Raw genomic sequence first — 22,299 nt, forward strand, 5'->3', positions numbered from 1 at the left:
TACTTCTCAAAATAATTATAAAAAAGTTAATTTCATTTCCATAATTTTTGATAATATTTGTATTAAAAAAATAAAAGCCAGAAGAATTAAGTCAAAGCAGAATTTCTGAATTTTAATTATTAATAAAAATTGTTCAATTTCTAATCCATAATAATTTATTAAATGTATTTGATTGTTTTTTATTATTGAAATCTGAATAGAGAAAACAAACATTTTAATTAATTTATTGGTCATTTTAATTGATGATATAAATAAAAATTGATTGTTTAATACCGTATACCGTGATATTTACTCAGACGGTTATTATACCGTGGAAATCTCATACGTTACAACCCTACTTAGGACCATGTGATACTTCAGTTTTTCTTTTTTAATAAATCTGCAAAAATGTCAACAATTCTGTGTTTTTCTGTCAATATGGGGTGCTGTGTGTACATTAATGAGGAAAAAAATGAACTTAAATGATTTTAGCAAATGGCTGCAATATAACAAAGAGTGAAAAATTTAAGGGGGTCTGAATACTTTCCATACCCACTGTAGGTCCGTGTGAGATGACAATAAAATATATTCATATACTAGAAATGTATAAACGTTTAAACAAACTGCTTTATTTATATATATATATATATATATATATATATATATATATATATATATATATATATATATATAGATTTATAACTTTATCGTTATAAACTTTAACAAATTTAGTTACATTAATATAACTATATTAATTATATAACATACATCTGAATACCTCTTAAACAAACTAACCCTGGAACATGAGCTGCTCCGGAGCAGGTGCAGGTTATGTTCAGAGAGCAAGTTGCTTTGGCTACTAACATACCCTGAAAGATACATCTGCTTTAGGAAATGAAAGCTGAGGTTATCCACTTACTATTAAACATGTATATCACATAACCTGCTTTCTGGAATACCCCCCTGCTCACTCATTAACATAATAATAATAACTTTATTTTATATAGCGCCTTTAAAAGCAGCTTCTCAAAGCGCTGTACACAAGAACATAAAATCACAACAGAATATAACAACAATTAAAAAAAAAAAAGAATAAGAAGTACAGAATTAAAAAATACAACTAAAAGCAACTTAACAAAATAAAATTACATAAAAGCTTCCCTAAAAAAGAATGTTTTTAAACTGGATTTAAAAATGTGCAAGGATTCTGCATTTCGTATCTCTACAGGCAAGGAATTCCAGAGTTTAGGTGCAAGATTTGAAAAAGCCCTATCACCCATAGATCTCAGGCGAGTTACAGGGACAGATAAAAGACCAGCATTGATGGATCTAAGATTTCGAACTGGGGTGTAGGGTGTCAAAAGGTCAGCCAAATATTGTGGTGCCAAATGATTTAATGCTTTGTAAGTCAGTAGTGAAACTTTAAAATCAATACGGAATTTAACTGGCAGCCAGTCCAGTGATTTAAGAATAGGTGTAATATGCTCTCTTGCACTGGTTCTAGTCAAGATGTGTGCAGCGGAATTTTGTACCAACTGTAATTTGTTGAGAGTAGTCTTTGGAATTCCAGCCAGCAAGGAGTTACAATAATCAATGCAAGAAAAGACAACATTGGGCGCAATCTGGCAATATTTCTGAGGTGAAAGAAAGATACTTCAACAGTGTTTCTAACCTGTAAGTCGAACGTTAGATTGGGATCAAATATCACCCCCAGATTTTTAAATTTGTCTTTAAACTGTGCAATGGAGTCATCCACCTGTAAGGATGGCGGCTCCATTCTACGTAACTGATGTGGTGAACCAATAAGCATGACTTCGGGTCTTATCACTGTTAAGGCAGAGAAAGTTCTCAGACATCCACTTCTTTACCTCAGAGATACTTTGAGACAGAGTAGAGATATCAACATTTACATCTAACATAAAACAATATTTTGATTCTACATTTGTAAGACATGTTTTGTGTCAGGAATGCTTATAGGGGGAGGGCGTGAATGATCATGAATATTGATGTTTTTCACACCTGGGAAGACAAAGACCCTCCCCTAATGGCCCTATTGGGTAAAAAGGCTCTAGAGGAAATAATGTGAGGAGATTAAAAGAATGGCTTTTTGATTGTTTGTATTTTACTTACAACACAACACAATCCAAATATACATAACGAAGGCACATTATTGAGCACACTGATCTAAACAGAGAGAGCTGAACAGTCACACACCATGCATCACTTAAGAAATTAAGAAATCCACCTGGAGCCATGTGAAGATCTTATATGATTGATGGATGCACTCTTTTTGGGCTTCAACATCTAATCCTCTATTCACTGCCATTGTAAAAAGCCAGAAAAGAAAAGCCAGAACATTGTTTAATATATCTCTGATTGTATTCATCTGAAAGAAGAAAGTAACACACCTAGGATGGCTTGAGGGTGACAAAACATTGCTAGCACTTGCTCTACTTGTAAGGTCTCCAACTCCTCAGCCAGTCCTTTGCAATGTAATCTGTCCTCCTTCTCAGCTGTCAGTCCCAATACACTTACACTGGTCAAATCACATATGAATTCCTCTAGCTGCTCCTTTGACCCATTACCTACTAAATTTCTCAAAATGTCTATGAACTGCGTATTACCAGACATTAGTTGTTGAGTTGAGGTTTTCCACAAATTTTTAAAACTTCAATTGTTAGGCCCCTGCTGAAGAAAAGTCATCTTGATTCTTCTGTGCTCAATAACTACAGACCAATCTCTAATCTACCATTTCTTGGTAATGTAAGAATGGATTTTACCAAGACTGAATTCAAGATTCCTATTCTGTAATAAAACAATAAAACTCTTTAATCTGAAGAGAGGATCTGCGAGAAACAGCACAGGACAACACCTGGCTTTGAATTGTACTTTGTATTTTATGCTGATCAGTTGTGTGCTGTATTCCTTTTAATTCTTTTAACTGATGTTTAATCCTGCCTAGCAAAACAATAAATGTTAATCTTGATTTATCTTGGATTCCTCTGAAATCATTATGACTAGTAGATTACTGGAGTCCGTTATTTCTGTAAATCTGCATCAGGATAGGTCAAAATAAAGAGCCCCATGAAAGGAACATGTAGCACATCATGTGGGACTTTTCAATTTCTGTCTATTGTTGACATAACAAGTTGCAGTATCGTGACTAAGAAAACTGTGTTTTTGTATGAACAAGCATGTGGCGGTTCGACCCAAATGCATTAGTAAACTCTGCACCGTCTGACTAAGAATCATAAACTGGCGAATTTATGTCCATGAGAACGCAGTCGGCCGATGCAAATTCTCTGAGTGATAATGGGTCCGTAATGAACGAATAATTGAAAATATGAGATAACCAGAATGATCAAAGATCTAAATTAAAGCACAACTAATCTTATGATCAGCTGTTACATCTGAAACATTGTTAAACTAGGAGTCATTTGGCACAACTTTGGTCTCCCCTTTTCCGCTTTAAATATTTCTCCATAACTTTTGCTACAGGCTACGGTTGACTGAGTGTCTTCTTCTGCTTATTAGCGCTTGTTAAACAACTAACTGAGGCATTACTGCCACTAGTGGTGGGATGGTGTATTGTAACTGTCTCATGGATAACAGTGGTCATTCTGGTGTCTTCAATTGATAACTTGTCTGGTCCCGCGGCCCTCGTGGCCCACAGGTGAAAAATGTAACGTTTTTGCGGCCCTCCTGGTGGCGCTCGCGGCCCAAGTGTGGGCTGCGGCCCTATGGTTAAGAATAGGTGACCTAGAATATTGTCTAACACTTGATGACTGCTCTGTCAGCTAGGAACCTGGGTGTGCTCTTTGATTCCAATCTTTCATTTGAAGGCCATGTTACTAGCATCTGCAAAACCGCATTCTTTTATCTTATAAATATATCTAAACTACGACATATGCTCTCAATGACAAATGTGGAACAGTTAGTTCATGACCTCGAGGCTAGATTATTGTAATGCTTTATTGGGTGGTTGCCCTGCTTGCATAATATAGGTCAGCCAGAACCGGGAACACTTTCTATAACACCCGTACTCATTACATCATAAGAAAAATGGCATCTACGCTAATATTAGTCTCTCTGTTTATCCTGAGGTTTACTGTAGTCAGTCAGATCTGGGCCATGTCCAAATCAGATGGAGGACCTGCGCCTAGACACAATTACAATGCATCCCTGAAGTGTTAGCAGAGATTGTGTCAACTAGACCATCTCTGTGAAGGCTGTTGTGTCAATAAGGCCTTCACAGAGATGGTCTAGTTGACACAATCTCTGCTAACACTTCAGGGATGCATTGTAATTGTGGATAATTAAACCATTTTCTTTAAGAGCTGCTGTGCAGCCAAAATTATTTTCTTGTTATCACTGTAAAGCTGCTTTGACACAATCTGCATTGTAAAAAGCGCTATATAAATAAAGGTGACTTGACAGAAATCTCCATTGTTTCATAAAAAAAAAAAAAAAATCTTAATTTCTGTTTGGAAGCTGAATGAAAATCTTATAGATTTGAAACAACATTAGGATGCATACATGATGACAGTATTGACATTTTTGGGTGAATTATACCTTATAAATACAGTAAGCTGAGTGTTGGATGATACTAACTCTATATCTCGAATCATATAATTTACTTCAATGATACATATCGTCACATTTTTATATTGTGATATCTCGATGTAATGATGTATAGGCAATGATGTAGAAATAGGCATTGATACCTACATTATAATACAATACAAATAACTTTAGTAAATTCACTGTTTTTAATTTTAAGGATGGTTAATTCATTGTTTTAAAAAATCCAATATTACGAAACCAAAAGACATTTTATTCTTCACTTCCTTTGCAATTTAGTGTTTTTTATTTTTATTTTTATATATATATATATATATATATATATATATAAACATGTCTAGAAAAGCCCTTTGACCACATCTGAATTCTGTCTGCTTGAGCTCTACAGCACATTCACACTAACATTGCCTGTTCATATTGTTTAAAAATGATGAATTACCTGGAGTCTTTGTGTGTCCTTAGGAAGTTAAGAGCTGAAATATTCTGGTAAAGTCTTCAACTGAAGTCTGAAGCTCACTGGACTTCTGTAGCGATATTTATACTCAGAAGAGTCCCTTTGCCCTCATGGACCCAGACTCTGCTGGCCACCGAGATTAGATATTCACATCACAGCATTGCAGCATTGTGAGCTTACTGTCATTCATATGTGGCTAAGACAAAAAAAAAAAAAAAAAAAGATGAAGAAGAAAAAGAAAAAGAAAAAAAGATTTGTGGTTTGAGACTGCATACACCTGGACTTCTTTGTGGCAAAGAAGTGAAAGAAAGCAACAACAATGTAAGTGAAGTTATAGAATATTTAAAAATGAAAATTCTGTCATCATTTACTCACCCTTCAATATAACGGTAACACTTTATAATAACTTCACTCTATGAATCATTAGTTAAGCATTAGTAAACGACCAATGTATAAAGCATTGTTAGACATTAGTCTATATAAAACATATATAAATATATTATTATATATATATAAAACCCACCATGTATTTATAACGTCACATTCAGTCAGTCATCCTAGCTAGCGTTAACTACCATAACATTATTATAACGTCTATTTAGCTCCACAGGTTTCTGTCCTCCACAAGCCTGCCCCAACAGTGGCATAGCCAAGAGGCAGAAAAATAACACCGCTGCCAGTAGAAGCTGTTGTGGTGGTGAAGACGAAGACATACCGAAAACGGAAACCCGTCTTCTGTCACTACAGAAATGACAGGTGAGTTGTTTTTATACTTTATAAATAGCAAATATGATAAACCATGTAACATACTGTGGCGTTGGAGTACCAGTACTTTTATGACACAAGTAGACAAGAATTTTGTATACTGCAGAGCCTTGTCTGAAGTGACAGATGAGAATTTACTGAGAGGATTGACAGGGACACCTATGAGCTACAGAGCAAACAGGCCCCAGTAGATGTAGCAGCAGGTCAGGAAAAGTACCCTCTTGGAAGTGGTTTGAGCGGGTGTTCCTCATACGTCCTGAAAAGTGAAGCTGCGGGCTCTTTGATCGCCCCCTGGAGGCTGGATGCAGTACAGGTCATAAACCCCGCCTCAATGCAGACGAATGAGACTTAAATTAAAACATAAAAATAAACAGGGTTGGGAAGGTTACTTTTAGAATGTATTTCACTACAGATTACAAAATACATGCTTTAAAAAGTAATCTGTAATGTATTTCGTTACATTACTCAAGTTTAGTAACTTAATCTAAATACTTTGGAATACTTTGAAATACTTAGCACAAAGGACCATATTAACTTGATGTTTTAAGTTTATAACCTGTAATTAAAAATGACCTCTACCCATCAGGATTTGGTTTTCCACTAAATTGTATTTTTAACATCAGTTACAAAATATATATCTGCAGTTTATTAGACATAACCTATGTGTTGGTAAAGAATTTTAATATTTTGATAAACAAATTAAGAAAATATTATATATATGAGCTTTAAGTGTCAATTTACAGCAGATCGGAAGACATCAGCATAATAAATGAGGTGAAAACAGGAACTATTGACATGAAATAAGATAACTGTCCCGCATATGACTGTAATCGCATGTTTCAAACAGAGATGGCAACAAAGAGGAAAAACTACGGACAGCAGCTTTAAGAGGGAATGTTGCGACTGATGTCACTGCCATTACATGATAGGCTGAGAGGTGCCACACGTGATTAAGTTAACTGTTACGCTTTCTCCAATGGTGGGAGATACAGACCCTCTTATCTCCCCATTATATACAATCTCTGGCATGGCTATGTAGGATGTGTGATTGGCTGCAGCTGTGTGTGTAATCAGTGCAATGGATGATGGGAAATGTAGTCCGGGGTGAAGTGCAAAAGTTAGTGTAGTGCAAAAGTCCATACAAAACAGAATTGGGATCATGACAACTACTTATGTATGTTAATACTTATCAGAATGTTATGTTATATAAAGTTTTGAGAAAATTTCTGAACTTTTTAATGTGTGGGGGCAAGAATCTAAAATCTCGCCTATGGCACCAACAGAGCCTGGGTCGGCCCTGATATAAATACATCAAATACGTTACAGTTTGTATATAATACAGTGTTTAACATAATTGTTTAACATAATACTGATGAGTTGTAGGTGTGAGGAAGTTGTTTTTGTACTTTGTGAAAATAGTTGAGTGCCAAAACGGGCTGTTAACAATGAAGACTTTTCTTGCTATTGATTTAATAACAAATATGTGAAAGATTACATTTTAATTTAGTAATTAGACTGAACCTTTTAGCAATACTTTTAGTATTGAATGAATTGCATTTAAATTTGATGCATCTTTTACTTAAACTGATTCTTGAAAGATAACTTTTTACACATTTTATACCCATGTTTAGGATCAAATGAACTTGTCCACATTTTTATATTGGTGAATGAATGAACTCTACTTTATGAACTCAAACAACATTTTTAACATTTGTGTTTGTATCATGTTTGTCACTGTTTGAGTTTTACTAGAAAGATTATCTGATAAAAAATTGTTAGATTTCTATGCACTTCTGTGATTGTAAACAATGCAGTGTCTGAACAGGACTTTTATTTTGGAGTGACGACATGACGTCATAAGACTGCGCCGAGCTCCTACATCTGCTGTGACTCTGCTGAATAAAGGTTTGTTTTAAGAATTTATGCTGTTTAAATCGATGAAGACAGTTCAATGACTTATAGTTTATTTACAAGCTTTGTGAAATATTAGTTTATTTACTATTTAATGTTGATTTATTTATCTAACTGTAATGAAGGATATTTGTGTGAGTAAAGCTCATATCCACTGATGAGAAACAGTAAACCTGCGTCTCATTTCTCTCTCTATATATCATAAACCAGTTTATCATGAACACTTTTCAACTCCGAGTCAATTGAATCAAACACTTTGAGAAATGATTCAGTGAATCGTGTGCATGTGCTGCTCAAACAGTGAACATGAACGACAACAACAAACACTAACAAACTAACCATGTTTTCATCAGTCATAAATCAGTTTATCATGAACAAGAGTTCAGTCTCTGGAGAGTAATGATGGAGAAACTGAACTTTTAAACTCCGAGTCAATTGAATCAAACACTTTGAGAAATGATTCAGTGAGTCACGACTCGTGCTGCTCAAACAGTGAACATGAACGAGAACAACAAACACTAACAAACTAACTAATCATGTAAACATTTGTAAACATTGTAAACATTAGTCATGCTTGCCTAAATATGAAGTTTATTAATTTGCAGCGTTAGTTTCGAGTGTTTTTTTGTTTGTTTGTTTGAACAGTTCCATTTAAGACGATAAACTCTGGTAATTATTCTCTTCTTAAAGATGGAGTTTATTAAAGAGGAAACTGAAGAAAATAAGATTAAAGAAGAGTCTGAAGACATGAAGATTGAAGAAACATTCAGAGTGAAACATGAAGAAACTGAGGAACAAACAGGTTGGTTTTATTCTCACAGCTGAACTCAGTCATTTGATCATTATTAAAATGTCCAGCTCTACAGAAATAGACAATATTTTGAGCAACATTAAACCCAATATCTACTTATGGATAGAGAACTGTTCATGCTCAAAAGTGCTGTATCAACATTTAAACATACCTGAACATAAATAGCAGTAATTGAACATTAAATCAAGCAATAAATAAGTCCTAATTTAAATATTTTACATCAATAATCATTTCATGTGTGTGTCATATGGAGGAAAGTCAGCAGGGGAAGTGTGTAAAACATTTTGAAGTAGAACCGAGTGAACTGCTAATATTTGATGAAACCAGTGAAAAATATTTACCTTGTCATTTGTGGTTCATGTGCAGGTTAGAAATCAATGAGCAGATTGAGACTAGAGGTGAAATGATGTGAAAATTACATACCGTGATTATTGTGACAAAATTATCATGGTTATCAATTACATGTTTTTGTTAAAGTTCTGATATAAACTGAAATAAGTTCAAAAACATGTTCAGTCCAAATTCAAATCCAAAGTTTTTGACGTCCACACTGTGTATCACAGCTGTTCAGATCCGATTTGTGCGTTCATGCCACTCTTTCATTTTCTGGAATATCTGCATTGGTTTCATTGCATTGCATTGGTAGGCATAAGCCAAAAAAAAAAGTAACAAGAAGGGTTTGCAGTACAGGTGCTGGTCATATAATTAGAATATCATCAAAAAGTTGATTTATTTCACTAATTCCATTCAAAAAGTGAAACTTGTATATTATATTCATTCATTGCAAGTTTAGTTTAGTTGCCAGTTATAATCATCAAAATTAAAAGAAATAAATATTTGAAATATATCAGTCTGTGTGTAATGAATGAATATAATACACAAGTTTCACTTTTTGAATGGAATTAGTGAAATAAATCAACTTTTTGATGATATTATAATTATATGACCAGCACCTGTACATCATGACACTGTTCAGATCCAACCCTGATCGAACACACCTGCCTGAAATTATCAAGTGCCCCTGAAGTGTCATTTACGCCGTCATTACCCGAGTGTTGATAGCCTGCGAGCTGTTATGACTTAATTATGCTTTATGCTATTAGTCATTATGCTATTATGACTTAAAGGATTAGTTCACTTTTAACTACATTTTTCCTGATGAATTTACTCACCCCCATGTCATCCAAGATGTTCATGTCTTTCTTTCGTCAGTCGAAAAGAAATTAATTTTTTTTTAGGAAAACATTCCAGGATTTTTCTCCATATAGTGGATTTCAGTGGCTACCAACAGGTTGAAGGTCAAAATTACAGTTTCAGTGCAGCTTCAAGGGCTTTGAACGATACCAGATGAGTAATAAGGGTCTTATCTAATGAATCGATCGGTCATTTTCGAAAAAAAATACAACTGTTTATGCTTTATAAACAAAATATCGCCTTGAACGTACTTTCCGCTTCCGCATTCTTCATAACGCTTACGCTGAATGTCCTACGCCTTCCCTATTCTACTTACGGAACGAACGCGGCGCCAGTTTCGTTTTTTTCCGTAACTTGAATGTCATCCAAGACATGAACATCTTGGATGACATGGGGGTGAGTAAATTTATCAGGAAAAGTGTATTTAAAAGTGGACTAATCCTTTAATAGTATCTCATTAATTAAAAATGATTGATCTTTATTTAATTTATACAGTGAACATTACATGGAATGTTTTACATTTTATTAGCTTCTTTATTAAATTTCTGTACCTTGAAACTGGAAACATGAAAAACCTGAAAAGCTTTTATTTGTATCTTTGCTTTACTTTATTTATTTGTGCTGTTTGATTATGTTCTTATTTTCTTTCATTTTATTTGACGCACCAAAACCATGAGTATGGATGGGCGATACCACTTATTTTGTTTTCGATACGATATTGATACTTTCAAGGCCAATATCGCCGATATCGATACCTCTAATATGAACTTTTAGATTTTAACATTTATTCAGTTATTGATTTACTAAGAGTAAAATGGGTTATGATACCCACTTAACATTATATTGAAGATTATACTTAACACTTAACGTTATATTAGATTATATTTTTGTTTACACATGGTTAAAATGTTTACTTGGTATGGAAAATCTACAAATAAGCCTACTATATGCCTAGCTGAACTATGGTCACTGTAGTAATGGTTCATTTTCATAAGGGACTGCCATTGACAGCCTGTTGCACCCATTAAATGAAACATTTGTATTCTGACAGAACATCAATATGAACTTTTTTTTAAATAAATTTAAAATAAATTGCACAAACTATGTAGGATATTTCATTTTGTTTATTGTGAAATAACTAATAATAATAATATTATATTTTTCTGTGTTCTGTTAAGCATTGTTCTGGGCTCTACAGCTGTTTGAATGTAGTGTCGGCAGTGAGCGAACGTTCTGTGATCGATTGGTTCTGACTTGCAGCATTTGCGTGTTCAGATGAGCAGGAAAATACTTTTACTACAAATTATTCACTTACATAGGTTATTTGTCTAATCCAATGCATATTTTATGCATTAAAAGTATTGTTAAATAAACAAAATCACTGGTTAAAAAATTTTAATTTGAGTATTGATACTTTCAATACTCAACGTCAGTATCGCTATATCGATACTTCATATCGATCTGCCCATCCCTAACCATGAGCTTAAAACCGCAATACAAACCGAACCATGAGCTATCCGAAACTCTAATGTGCACATAGGCGTTTGTTCAGCGAAGTTTAGCAGAGCCTGTTGTCAGAAAGTTCACACTTGCAGCTTTTTCTAACAATTACAGGTAAGAATATAAGTTTTGTGCTGAGGAAAGCACATCTCATAAGCGTTATTTCCCTGTCATTGTTTTTTTTGTTTGTTTGTTTTTTAAGTTGCCACTAGCATTTTTGATGATTTTCACAATTTTAATTACCCTAGAATATATTTGTATGAATATCTGAACATACAATATGTCAAAATAAAGAACACAGCATCTGCTTTTTATAATAATATTTTTTTTAAATTATTCTACCAACATGCAATATTTTTATTAACACTTTAATGTGGTTAAGTTTCATAAAAAATTAGAAACATTTTGAACAAAAAGCTGAGAAAATCAAGCTTTTGTTTAAAGACCATGTCCGGATCGGATTCTTAGATCATGTCCATCAACCCACCCCCTTCTCCCAAAGCTTGCATGTTGTACTTTTGATACCTTCTATATTATTATGCACCTCTTCATGTGCTCAACATTTCATTCATTAATGTTATAAAGCTTTAATTTTTTATGTTAATTAATGTTTGATGATTGTGTGAGTTGGCATGTACTGGGTCAAAGCTTTTATCGTTTGTTTCTGCTTCTTCTTCGTCTGTGTTTGGATTCGGAAGTTTGTTACTGATTCGGATTAGTAACAGCACCCCTACTGTATAAAGTGTTGGGTAAGTTACTCAAAAAAAGTAATCCACTATAAATTACTACATTAAAATTGTAATTTGATTACATTACTGATTACTACATGTAAAAAGTAATCAGATTACTAATTACTTTACATTCAAGTTACTTAAATACAATTTACAAAAATACATCACAAACTGAAACTCATAGTTCTTTCTGCAATTTAATATTGACTGAAAAATATTACAGAAGTATGAAAACAGCAACTTGACTTAAAAATATTCGTTAATCATCTATAGGTAGCTTATTCATTCAAATGCAATCATAAGTCATGTGAGGGCGCTCAACGACCACGTCATCTGTGAGCGTGAGATTCTAACAAACTAAAAATAACTTTATTAAAACTAGAAATATTGTACACTTGTTAATGTTTATTTTTGTTTGCAGTTTTTTTTTAATAGTATTTAATGATTATGAACACATATTAAGCATGACAAACCATACAATCGATTAAACTTCAAAGCTGGCAGGTATGGTATGTATGATTACAAAATAAAGTCATTAAGATTGTTTATTAATATTATTTTATGAAGTAACATGTAGGATAAAAGTAGTTTTATCAAGTGTTGAGCGGTTTCTGTGGAAGCTCCAGCTATCCGACGAACAGATACGTCAGTGTCCGAATTCACTCACTTTATTTTGTTCACTCTTTGCAGATATAGTGCACTCAAATGACATACAGTGGGTACGGAAAGTATTCAGACCCCCTTAAATTTTTTCACTCTTTGTTATATTGCAGAACATCAATATGAACTTTTTTTTAAATAAATTTTAAATAAATTGCACAAACTATGTAGGATATTTCATTTTGTTTATTGTGAAATAACTAATAATAATAATAATATTATATTTTTCTGTGTTCTGTTAAGCATTGTTCTGGGCTGCGTTTCACAAAAGTATCAATGGTTTCTTACGATACTAAACGCAGCCCTACAGCTGTTTGAATGAAGTGTTGGCAGTGAGCGAACGTTCTTTGATCGACTGGTTCTGACTTGCAGCATTTGCGTGTTCAGATGAGCAGGAAAATACTTTTACTACAAATTATTCACTTACATAGGTTATTTGTCTAATCCAATGCATATTTTATGAGTATTTTATGCATAATTAATTAGAAGTATTGTTAAATAAACAAAATCACTGGTTAAAAAATTTTAATTTGAGTATTGATACTTTCAATACTCAACGTCAGTATCGCTATATCGATACTTCATATCGATCTGCCCATCCCTAACCATGAGCTTAAAACCGCAATACAAACCGAACCATGAGCTATCCGAAACTGTGCACATAGGCGTTTGTTCATCGAAGTTTAGCAGAGCCTGTTGTCAGAAAGTTCACACTTGCAGCTTTTTCTAACAATTACAGGTAAGAATATAAGTTTTGTGCTGAGGAAAGCACATCTCATAAGCGTTATTTCCCTGTCAGTGTTTTTTTCAGCCATTTGCTAAAATCATTTAAGTTCATTTTTTTCCTCATTAATGTACACACAGCACCCCATATTGACAGAAAAACACAGAATTGCTGACATTTTTGCAGATTTATTAAAAAAGAAAAACTGAAATATCACATGGTCCTAAGTATTCAGACCCTTTGCTCAGTATTTAGTAGAAGCACCCTTTTGATCTAATACAGCCATGAGTCTTTTTGGGAAAGATGCAACAAGTTTTTCACACCTGGATTTGGGGATCCTCTGCCATTCCTCCTTGCAGATCCTCTCCAGTTCGGTCAGGTTGGATGGTAAACATTGGTGGACAGCCATTTTTAGGTCTCTCCAGAGATGCTCAATTGGGTTTAAGTCAGGGCTCTGGCTGGGCCATTCAAGAACAGTCACGGAGTTGTTGTGAAGCCACTCCTTCCTTATTTTAGCTGTGTGCTTAGGGTCATTGTCTTTTTGGAAGGTAAACCTTCGACCCAGTCTGAGGTCCTGAGCACTCTGGAGAAGGTTTTCGTCCAGGATATCCCTGTACTTGGCCGCATTCATCTTTCCCTCGATTGCAACCAGTCGTCCTGTCCCTGCAGCTGAAAAACACCCCCACAGCATGATGCTGCCACCACCATGCTTCACTGTTGGGACTGTATTGGACAGGTGATGAGCAGTGCCTGGTTTTCTCCACACATACCGCTTAGAATTAAGGCCAAAAAGTTCTATCTTGGTCTCATCAGACCAGAGAAACTTATTTCTCACCATCTTGGCAAACTCCATGCAGGCTTTCATGTGTCTTGCACTGAGGAGAGGCTTCCGTCGGGCCACTCTGCCATAAAGCCCCGACTGGTGGAGGGCTGCAGTGATGGTTGACTTTCTACAACTTTCTCCCATCTCCCTACTGCATCTCTGGAGCTCAGCCACAGTGATCTTTGGGTTCTTCTTTACCTCTCTCACCAAGGCTCTTCTCCCCCGATAGCTCAGTTTGGCCGGACAACCAGCTCTAGGAAGGGTTCTGGTCGTCCCAAACATCTTCCATTTAAGGATTATGGAGGCCACTGTGCTCTAAGGAACCTTAAGTGCAGCAGAATTTTTTTTGTAACCTTGGCCAGATCTGTGCCTTGCCACAATTCTGTCTCTGAGCTCTTCAGGCAGTTCCTTTGATCTCATGATTCTCATTTGCTCTGACATGCACTGTGAGCTGTAAGGTCTTATATAGACAGGTGTGTGGCTTTCCTAATCAAGTCCAATCAGTATAATCAAACACAGCTGGACTCAAATGAAGGTGTAGAACCATCTCAAGGATGATCAGAAGAAATGGACAGCACCTGAGTTAAATATATGAGTGTCACAGCAAAGGGTCTGAATACTTAGGACCATGTGATATTTCAGTTTTATTTTTTAATAAATCTGCAAAAATGTCAACAATTCTGTGTTTTTCTGTCAATATGGGGTGCTGTGTGTACATTGAGGAAAAAATTAACTTAAATGATTTTAGCAAATGGCTGCAATATAACAGAGTGAAAAATTAAGGGGGTCTGAATACTTTCAGAACATTTGAAAACAGAATTGTTCAGAAGTTACCTTACCTCCCGATCCTGAACAAAAATCCAATCTAGCTTGTTTAGGCAAGGTTAGACTGCTCTCGTCTTGGGAGCAGGTATCCTTCACCATGCGTTCTCCAGTGATTCATAATGACGCATCCGCACCAAATGTGATTTCTTTTAGAAATGCACTTTACCTAATATTTTTTTTCTTGTAATGCAAGTAACATAATTTTATTGACATCAGTAACTGTAATCAAATTACATAAATTTAAAATGTAATGTGTTACATTACTGTGTTATCAGGAAAAGTAATTAGACTACAGTAACGTTACTTTGTAACGCGTTATACACAACTCTGACCGTATACCAGAGAAAACACGGACTGCGAGAAAATTCCGTCAATGGTGGGAAAGCATGGTGTCATAAATGCTAGAAAATCTCATCAATGGCAGGGAAAGAGTTTACCACTTTTCCTGGATTATATAGATTTTTGATAGTTTTTTTTTTTATTATTATTAAAATGTGTCATAAAACTAAATTAAGGGTGTATTCACACTAGGCCATCTGAACTGTGCCGAGCACTTTTTAATCCCCTAAAGGCCTGTACACACCGGGACGAATATCGCACGCGTTTATCGCCAGCGTTTTTCGAGGCATTTTTTTTTTTGTTCATACCCAAGCAATTTTCACTGGTGATGTGCAAAGTGAACATGCAAATTCACTCCCTGACAGTATGTGGCACTGGTGCTTAACAGTAGTGCAAATAAACATATGTATGATATTAAAGATGACCTAGAATTAAATATTGAATTTATCTTGGCATAGTTGAATAACAAGAGATCAGTACATGTAAAAGACATACACTGAGTTTCAAACTCCATTATTTCCTCCTTCTTATATAAATCTAATTTGTTTAAAAGACCTCTGAAGAACAGGCGAATCTCAACATAACACAGACTGTTACGTAACAGTCAGGATCATTAATATGTACGCCCCCAATATTTGCATATGCCAGCTCATGTTCAAGCCATTAGACAAGGGCAGAACGTCTGGATGTGCACTGCTGAATCATCAGACTAGGTAAGCAACCAAGGACAATAGCGAAAAATGGCAGATGGAACAATAATAACTGACATGATCCATGATATTATGATATTTTTAGTGATATTTGTAAACTGTCTTTCTAAATATTTTGTTAGCATGTTGCTAATGTACTGTTAAATGTGGTTAAAGTTACCATTGTTTCTTACTGTATTCACGGAGACAAGAGCCATCGCTATTTTCATTTTTAAACATTTGCAGTCTGTATAATGCATAAACACAACTCTTTATAAATCTCTCCAACAGTGTTGCATTAGCCCGTTAGCCACGGAGCATAGCCTCAAACTCATTCAGAATCAAATGTAAACATCCAAATAAATACTCTACTCACATGATCCGAAGCATGCAGCATGCATGAGAACATCTTGTAAAGATCCATTTTGAGGGTTATATTAGCTGTGTGAACTGTTTATGCTGTTCAAGGCAAGCGCGAGCTCCGGGGGCGGGGGAGCACGAGATTTAAAGGGGCCGCAACCTATATATCGGTGCATAGTTAATGATGCCCCAAAATAGGCAGTTAAAAAAATTAATTTAAAAAAATCTATGAGGTATTTTGAGCTGAAACTTCACAGACACATTCAGGGGACACCTTAGACGTATATTACATATTTTAAAAAGAAGTTCTTGGGAACTTTAATAAAGTTAAAGAAGATAAAAATGCAGATATAAAATGGCTTATATATAACATGAGAGATGGTAGTCAGAAACGGTAGTGCAAATAAGTCACAATGACAGTAGTGCAGGTGAATGGTAGTGCAAATAAACATATTTATGAAATGGACATTCTCAACTATATTTCTCCAATGTAAAAGATAAAACAAAACAAACAGCACCCATAGCGTGTGTCTCAATCAACTCCCTTGTTCAGTAGTCAGGGCACTGATCAGGGAGTCAGCCACATTCATTTACACGGTATACTGATACACGACCTAGGAAGCTAAGGAGCTGTTTTAGACCCAGGGATGGTTTGTAGGGGTCTTCTTCGTCTACTTACTTTCTCTTTGCCGTCTTGGTATCAATGTGTGCTCAGCAAGACCGTTTTGTGCTTGAGAGCCACCAAGTCGTGTTTTACTGTAATTTCAGCATCTCCAGGCACATGAACAAAAGCACCACTCTCATTGGTTGCCAGTTTAACGTGACGTGTCTACCCCCCCCCCCCCCCCCAAAAAAAAACCCAGAGTCATTTTTAAAAAAATGCTTTTACGCCTGGCGTTTTTCATGTCGGTGTGCACACTCACATTGGCGCCCTTTGTTTAGTCACAAGGAAATAAGTTGGTGAAGTTGGCGATAATCGCACGCACGACATTCGTCCCGGTGTGTACATGTCTTAAATCTTGTTTCTTTTTACTAGTGTAATTGCTCCGTACCATGCCCTGGCCCGTGTGAAGAGGCACGGTTGGATTATGCTTGGGTGCGGTACGGGTGTACTGAGATCGGCAACCACACCGGAGTACAGAAGAGCTTTTGAGTGAATTAATTTCAGTACATTTAGGTCTATAATGGATCCAGTTCTATCCCAATAGATGAACATTAGTTTGCGGTTAAAGCTGCAAATTCAGTGTCAGCTCTCTTCTAACAAGATGATGATCTTAACCAAATGTGATAAATAAAGGAGACATATAAAATGTGCAGTGGTGAGTCCCTTTGGACCAGGTTTGAAAACCACTAGTGTATTGAGTATAAGATCTATAGACAGGATGGGCAACTCTGGTCCTGGAGGGACACTATTCTGCAGAGTTTAGCTCCATCTCTGATCAAACACACCAGCAAAATTGTCTTCAGTCTTCAGGACTGCTTGAAAATTACAGATAGGTAGGTTGATTTGGGATGAAACTTTACTCTGCAAAACAGTGGTCCTCCAGGACCAGAGTTGCCCATCCCTGATACATGGGATAGGATAGGGTATAGATCATACATGTTGTTGGTTTTGATGTATTAAATGTCTAAATTGTTTTATGTCTGTTTTTGCCCTAGACCTAATGACACTGAAAGAGGCGAGTCATGAACTTAATGAAATGGAAGAAGAGAAAAAACATTATGATAAACACGATTTCATGACTGGGAAAAGATCGATACAGGCTAAAAAGACCTCCTTCCAAAAAAGAGCTCAAAAGACTGGAAATAAAAGTTATTTCATCTGCCAACAGTGTGGAAAGAGATTTGATCAACACAGAAATCTTCAGGTTCACTTGAAAGATCATGCTAGAGAGAGCCCCTTCACTTGCCAACAGTGTGGAAAGAGTTTCACACTTAAAGAAAACCTTCTAGTCCACTTGAGAATTCATACTGGAGAAAAGCCTTTCACGTGCCAACAGTGTGGAAAGAGTTTCGCTGTGAAAGTAAACCTTCAAGTACACATGAGAATTCACACTGGAGAGAAACCTTTTACCTGCCAGCAATGTGGACAGAGTTTCACTGTAAAAGGAAACCTTATAGCCCACATGAGAATTCACACTGGAGAAAAGCCTTACACCTGCCAACAATGTGGAAAGAGTTTCACACATAAAAGAAGCCTTATAGTCCACATGAGAATTCACACTGGAGAGAAGGCTTACACCTGCCAACAATGTGGACAGAGTTTCGCACATAAGGGTAGCATTAAAGTCCACATGAGAATTCACACTGGACAAAAGCCTTTCACCTGCCAACAATGTGGAAAGAGTTTCAGTCAAAAGGGAAGCCTTACAGCCCACATGAGAATTCACACTGGAGAGAGCTCATTTACCTGTAACCAGTGTGGACAGAGTTTCAGTCAAAAGGGAAACCTTAATGAACACATGAGAATTCACACTGGAGAGAAACCTTTCACCTGCCAGCAATGTGGACAGAGTTTCAGATTTAAAGGTAACCTTAAGGGACACATGAGAACTCACACTGGAGAAAAGCCTTACATCTGCCAACAGTGTGGAAAGAGTTTCAGTCAAAAAGGAAAACTTGAAATCCACATGAGAATTCACACTGGAGAAAAGCCTTACATCTGCCAACAGTGTGGAAAGAGTTTCAGTCAAAAAGGAACATTTGAAATCCACATGAGAATTCACACTGGAGAAAAGCCTTACACCTGCCAACAGTGTGGACAGAGTTTCACTGTAAAAGGAAATCTTACAGCCCACATGAGAATTCACACTGGAGAGAAGCCTTTTACATGTGGTCAGTGTGGAAAGAGTTTCAGATTTAAAGGTGACCTTAAGTGTCACATGAAGGTTCACTCGAAAATGACTCTTTTATAAGTTTCAAGTCACCAATTCTAATACAACTTAAGTAAAGGTCTTAGAGTATCTGATTTTAATAAGTACTTAAAGGGTCATGAAACCCCAGAACACATTTGAGCTGTGAACAGATATACATAGGCTGCACATCATTGAAAACACTAAAGGTACTCATTAATTTTATTTAACACTCCTAGGTATCGCGTGTGATTGGCCACTGTTATCTGAAGCAGCCCCGGTGTTGCCCACCCTAGTGTGGAGCTCATTTGCATAGCATAAAGTACAGTGTTAAATTAGTGTCTTTAACATTTTACGCATGCATTATTTCTTTACCAAACCTCTTTCAAATTATTAAAGGCATCGTAGGGAACAGATAGACACCAAACACGATATGAAATGGTTAAATCATCATCCATGCATTTTGTTTATCTGTTAACAGGTCTGTCCCATGACATGTTGTTTTAGCAGTCAGTAACCATTAACATAAACTGTGCTTTGCATGAAGATGGAGTGGATGTGATGCAGTTTAGATCAAATTAAGGCCTCCAAACATAGGTATGAATGGATTTAGATAGATCTCTGTGGCCTCTCTTTATTTCAGTCTCTGCTGCTCCATCCAGGAGGTCCTGAAGGAATTTTTATGGCAGTCCTTGCCTAAACCTTAGGAATGAGTTTGGTGGTTAGAGTCAATGTGTCATCCAATTAGAAGTCTTCACCTTGGTTTTGGTGGGTGCAGAAGGTCCCCCTTCCTGTTCTGGAAGAGGTGTCTGGTAGTTGTCCCAACATCTTATCTGATGTTGCTGAACATTTATTTATGTTCATTCACCAAAGATCCAATCACGGTGTGGCACATCTTCTTACACACCAGCAGTTAGAGTAAACTGGCCCCTGGAATGCCATCTTGACTGGTGTTCACAACACTGTGAAAGAGACTCAAAATACTCTGTCAATGTTCCACATACAATTAAGAGTCATACACCATTTAATCTGTGGAATATCTTCTTTTATTTGTGTACACTCGGAGTAAAAACAAAATGTTGTGCTTTTTGTAAAATAAAGAAAACAAACATGATGCGTAATCTCTCTTCTCCCTCTGAACGAAGTCCAATCTGATAGTTCTCAGAAAATGAACTGTAACTTAGTGAATACTAATGACAAAAAATTAGACTTATGTCTAAAGAAACATTGAAATGTCAGGTTTAAATCGTGTAAGTTAGGGTGACCATATTTTGATTACCAAAAACCAGGACACTCAGCCCGGGAAAACTCAAATGATACCTCAAAATTTACTCAAAGATGCCTTATAATTTCAATAAATTTAAAAAATGCCTCCTCTGTATGGATATAAAATTGTTATATTACAAAACACTATCTATAACCAAAGACACAAATTCAGATAGGCTTCTCAGAGGTTACTCAACATATTTTATCATGACAAGTTAATATCTCTTCTGTATTAGAAAAATAAATAATAAATAACTAAAAAATACCTCTGCTATATTAGCAATCCAAATTTAACAAAAATAGCTCTCACAAACTTAAAAAAACTAACTAACAAAAAGTGTCTATATCTTTGGTTCCCTTTCGATACTTCACTCGTACTGCGTATGGGGAATGGTCTCCTTTTTCCCCGTTACTGAAGCCTTTTTCAATAATGCGTTTTCACGGCGACGGCGTTGCCTCAATGCCGCGCCACAGCTGTGGCACATGCTGAGCCTCGCTCCACGGATCTTCGCTCTCTAGCAGCTGTTCACTGCGCCGCCCTCGTGCCGCCTTCAGCATCTGAGAGCATTCAGCTCATTCCCTGCCGTCTTCCGTCAGGTGAGTACAGAGCTTATTTTTCTACTTTCTCGCTGGCGTTTGCTTCAAATGCCGTCTCCCCGAACGCGTCATTTGCCGGGTCCTCCCCCGCAAACCGCATTCATTGAGGATGCGTGCTCTCACTCGGGAGCACGAGAGCGAGCTCTCACTCTCAGCTGAATTTGACATGATGCTCTCCCCTGACTTAGGCGAGACTCATGATACATTTTCTTTTTGTGTGAGTGTATTTTTCCTTATCTCAATGCGCGTTGCTCGCCGGTTCCGCCCCGCAAGCCGCATCGATTGAGAAATTTAACGTGACGTTCTCCCCCGACTCGGGCGAGAAACATGTTTTTATACTCTATTAATGGAGCTGATTCTGCTGTTTGCACTGAGTTTCTCTATGTGTTGCTTGCCGGTTCCACCCCGCAAGCCGCATTCATTGAGAAATATAACATGTCGCTCTCCCCCTGTCTCGGGTGAGACATATGTTATATATATATTTCAGTTGATACAGTGTATTTCTGCCGAGTTTGCTGAATTTCTCAGCGCGTTGCTTGCCGGTTCTGCCCTGCAAACTGCGTCCTTTGAGAAATATAACGACACTCTCACCTGTCTCAGGTGAGACCTATGTTATTTATATATTCAGCATATCAGTTGATGTAGCATATTTATTCCAGTCTCTCTGCGTGTCGTTTGCCGGCCCTGCCCCTGCAAGCCACGTTCATGAGGATGTATGCGCTCACTGAAAGCGAGCTCAATGCTCACTTATGCTCAGTGGAACTAACATGCTCATTATGCTGGACCTATGTTCATGTGACTTGCTGGCTCTGCCCTGCAAGCCATGTTCCTTGAGGAAGAGTGGTCTCACTTCCGACACTGCTCGGCGGAATATGTCTTGATGCTCTCCCCTGACTCAGGTGGGACACATGTATATTTTTTCCAAGAAGCATATATCTGTTTTCTGAGTTTCTCAGCGTGTCGTTTGCCGGTTTCACCCTGCAAGCCACGTTCATGAGGATGCGTGAGCATTTCTAAAAACTAGCCGGTGTGCAGGCCCCCTCCCAGCGGCCCGCCACCCGGCGCCATTCAACCCCTTATCACGCGCCATCCCCTGAGTATCAAGTGGGTTCTGGGGATAATATCTCAAGGCTACTCGCTCCAGTTTGCTCGCAGACCCCCGCGTTTTGGCGGGGTGCTTCCCACTTCAGTAAACACGGACGACGCTCATGTCCTCCGAGCCGAAGTGATGTCTCTGT

At 36.8% G+C, this 22,299-nt stretch overlaps 1 protein-coding gene across 4 annotated transcripts in view; it reads left to right on the forward strand.

The window, feature by feature from the left end:
• The window catches only part of LOC125280859 (gastrula zinc finger protein XlCGF57.1-like), a 1,316,469-nt gene extending 1,296,195 nt beyond the window's left edge, over positions 1–20,274 (forward strand). For 2 of the 4 annotated variants that reach the window (XM_048151744.1, XM_048151753.1), the window contains exons 4-8: positions 5,023–5,335; positions 5,617–5,770; positions 7,605–7,684; positions 8,381–8,492; positions 18,006–20,274. In XM_048151744.1, coding sequence (XP_048007701.1) covers positions 8,381–8,492; positions 18,006–19,261 — 1,368 coding nt within the window. In that variant the 5' untranslated portion in view covers positions 5,023–5,335; positions 5,617–5,770; positions 7,605–7,684 and the 3' untranslated portion in view covers positions 19,262–20,274. Of the gene's footprint in view, positions 1–5,022; positions 5,336–5,616; positions 5,771–7,604; positions 7,685–8,380; positions 8,493–11,893; positions 11,945–18,005 lie in introns of those variants that run through there. The other 2 variants (XM_048151761.1, XM_048151736.1) reach the window with 2 other exon arrangements.
• Positions 20,275–22,299: the final 2,025 nt, after the last annotated feature.

Source organism: Megalobrama amblycephala, linkage group LG1 (genome assembly GCF_018812025.1).
Source record: "Megalobrama amblycephala isolate DHTTF-2021 linkage group LG1, ASM1881202v1, whole genome shotgun sequence".
In the NCBI taxonomy this organism is placed as follows: Eukaryota; Metazoa; Chordata; class Actinopteri; order Cypriniformes; family Xenocyprididae; genus Megalobrama; species Megalobrama amblycephala.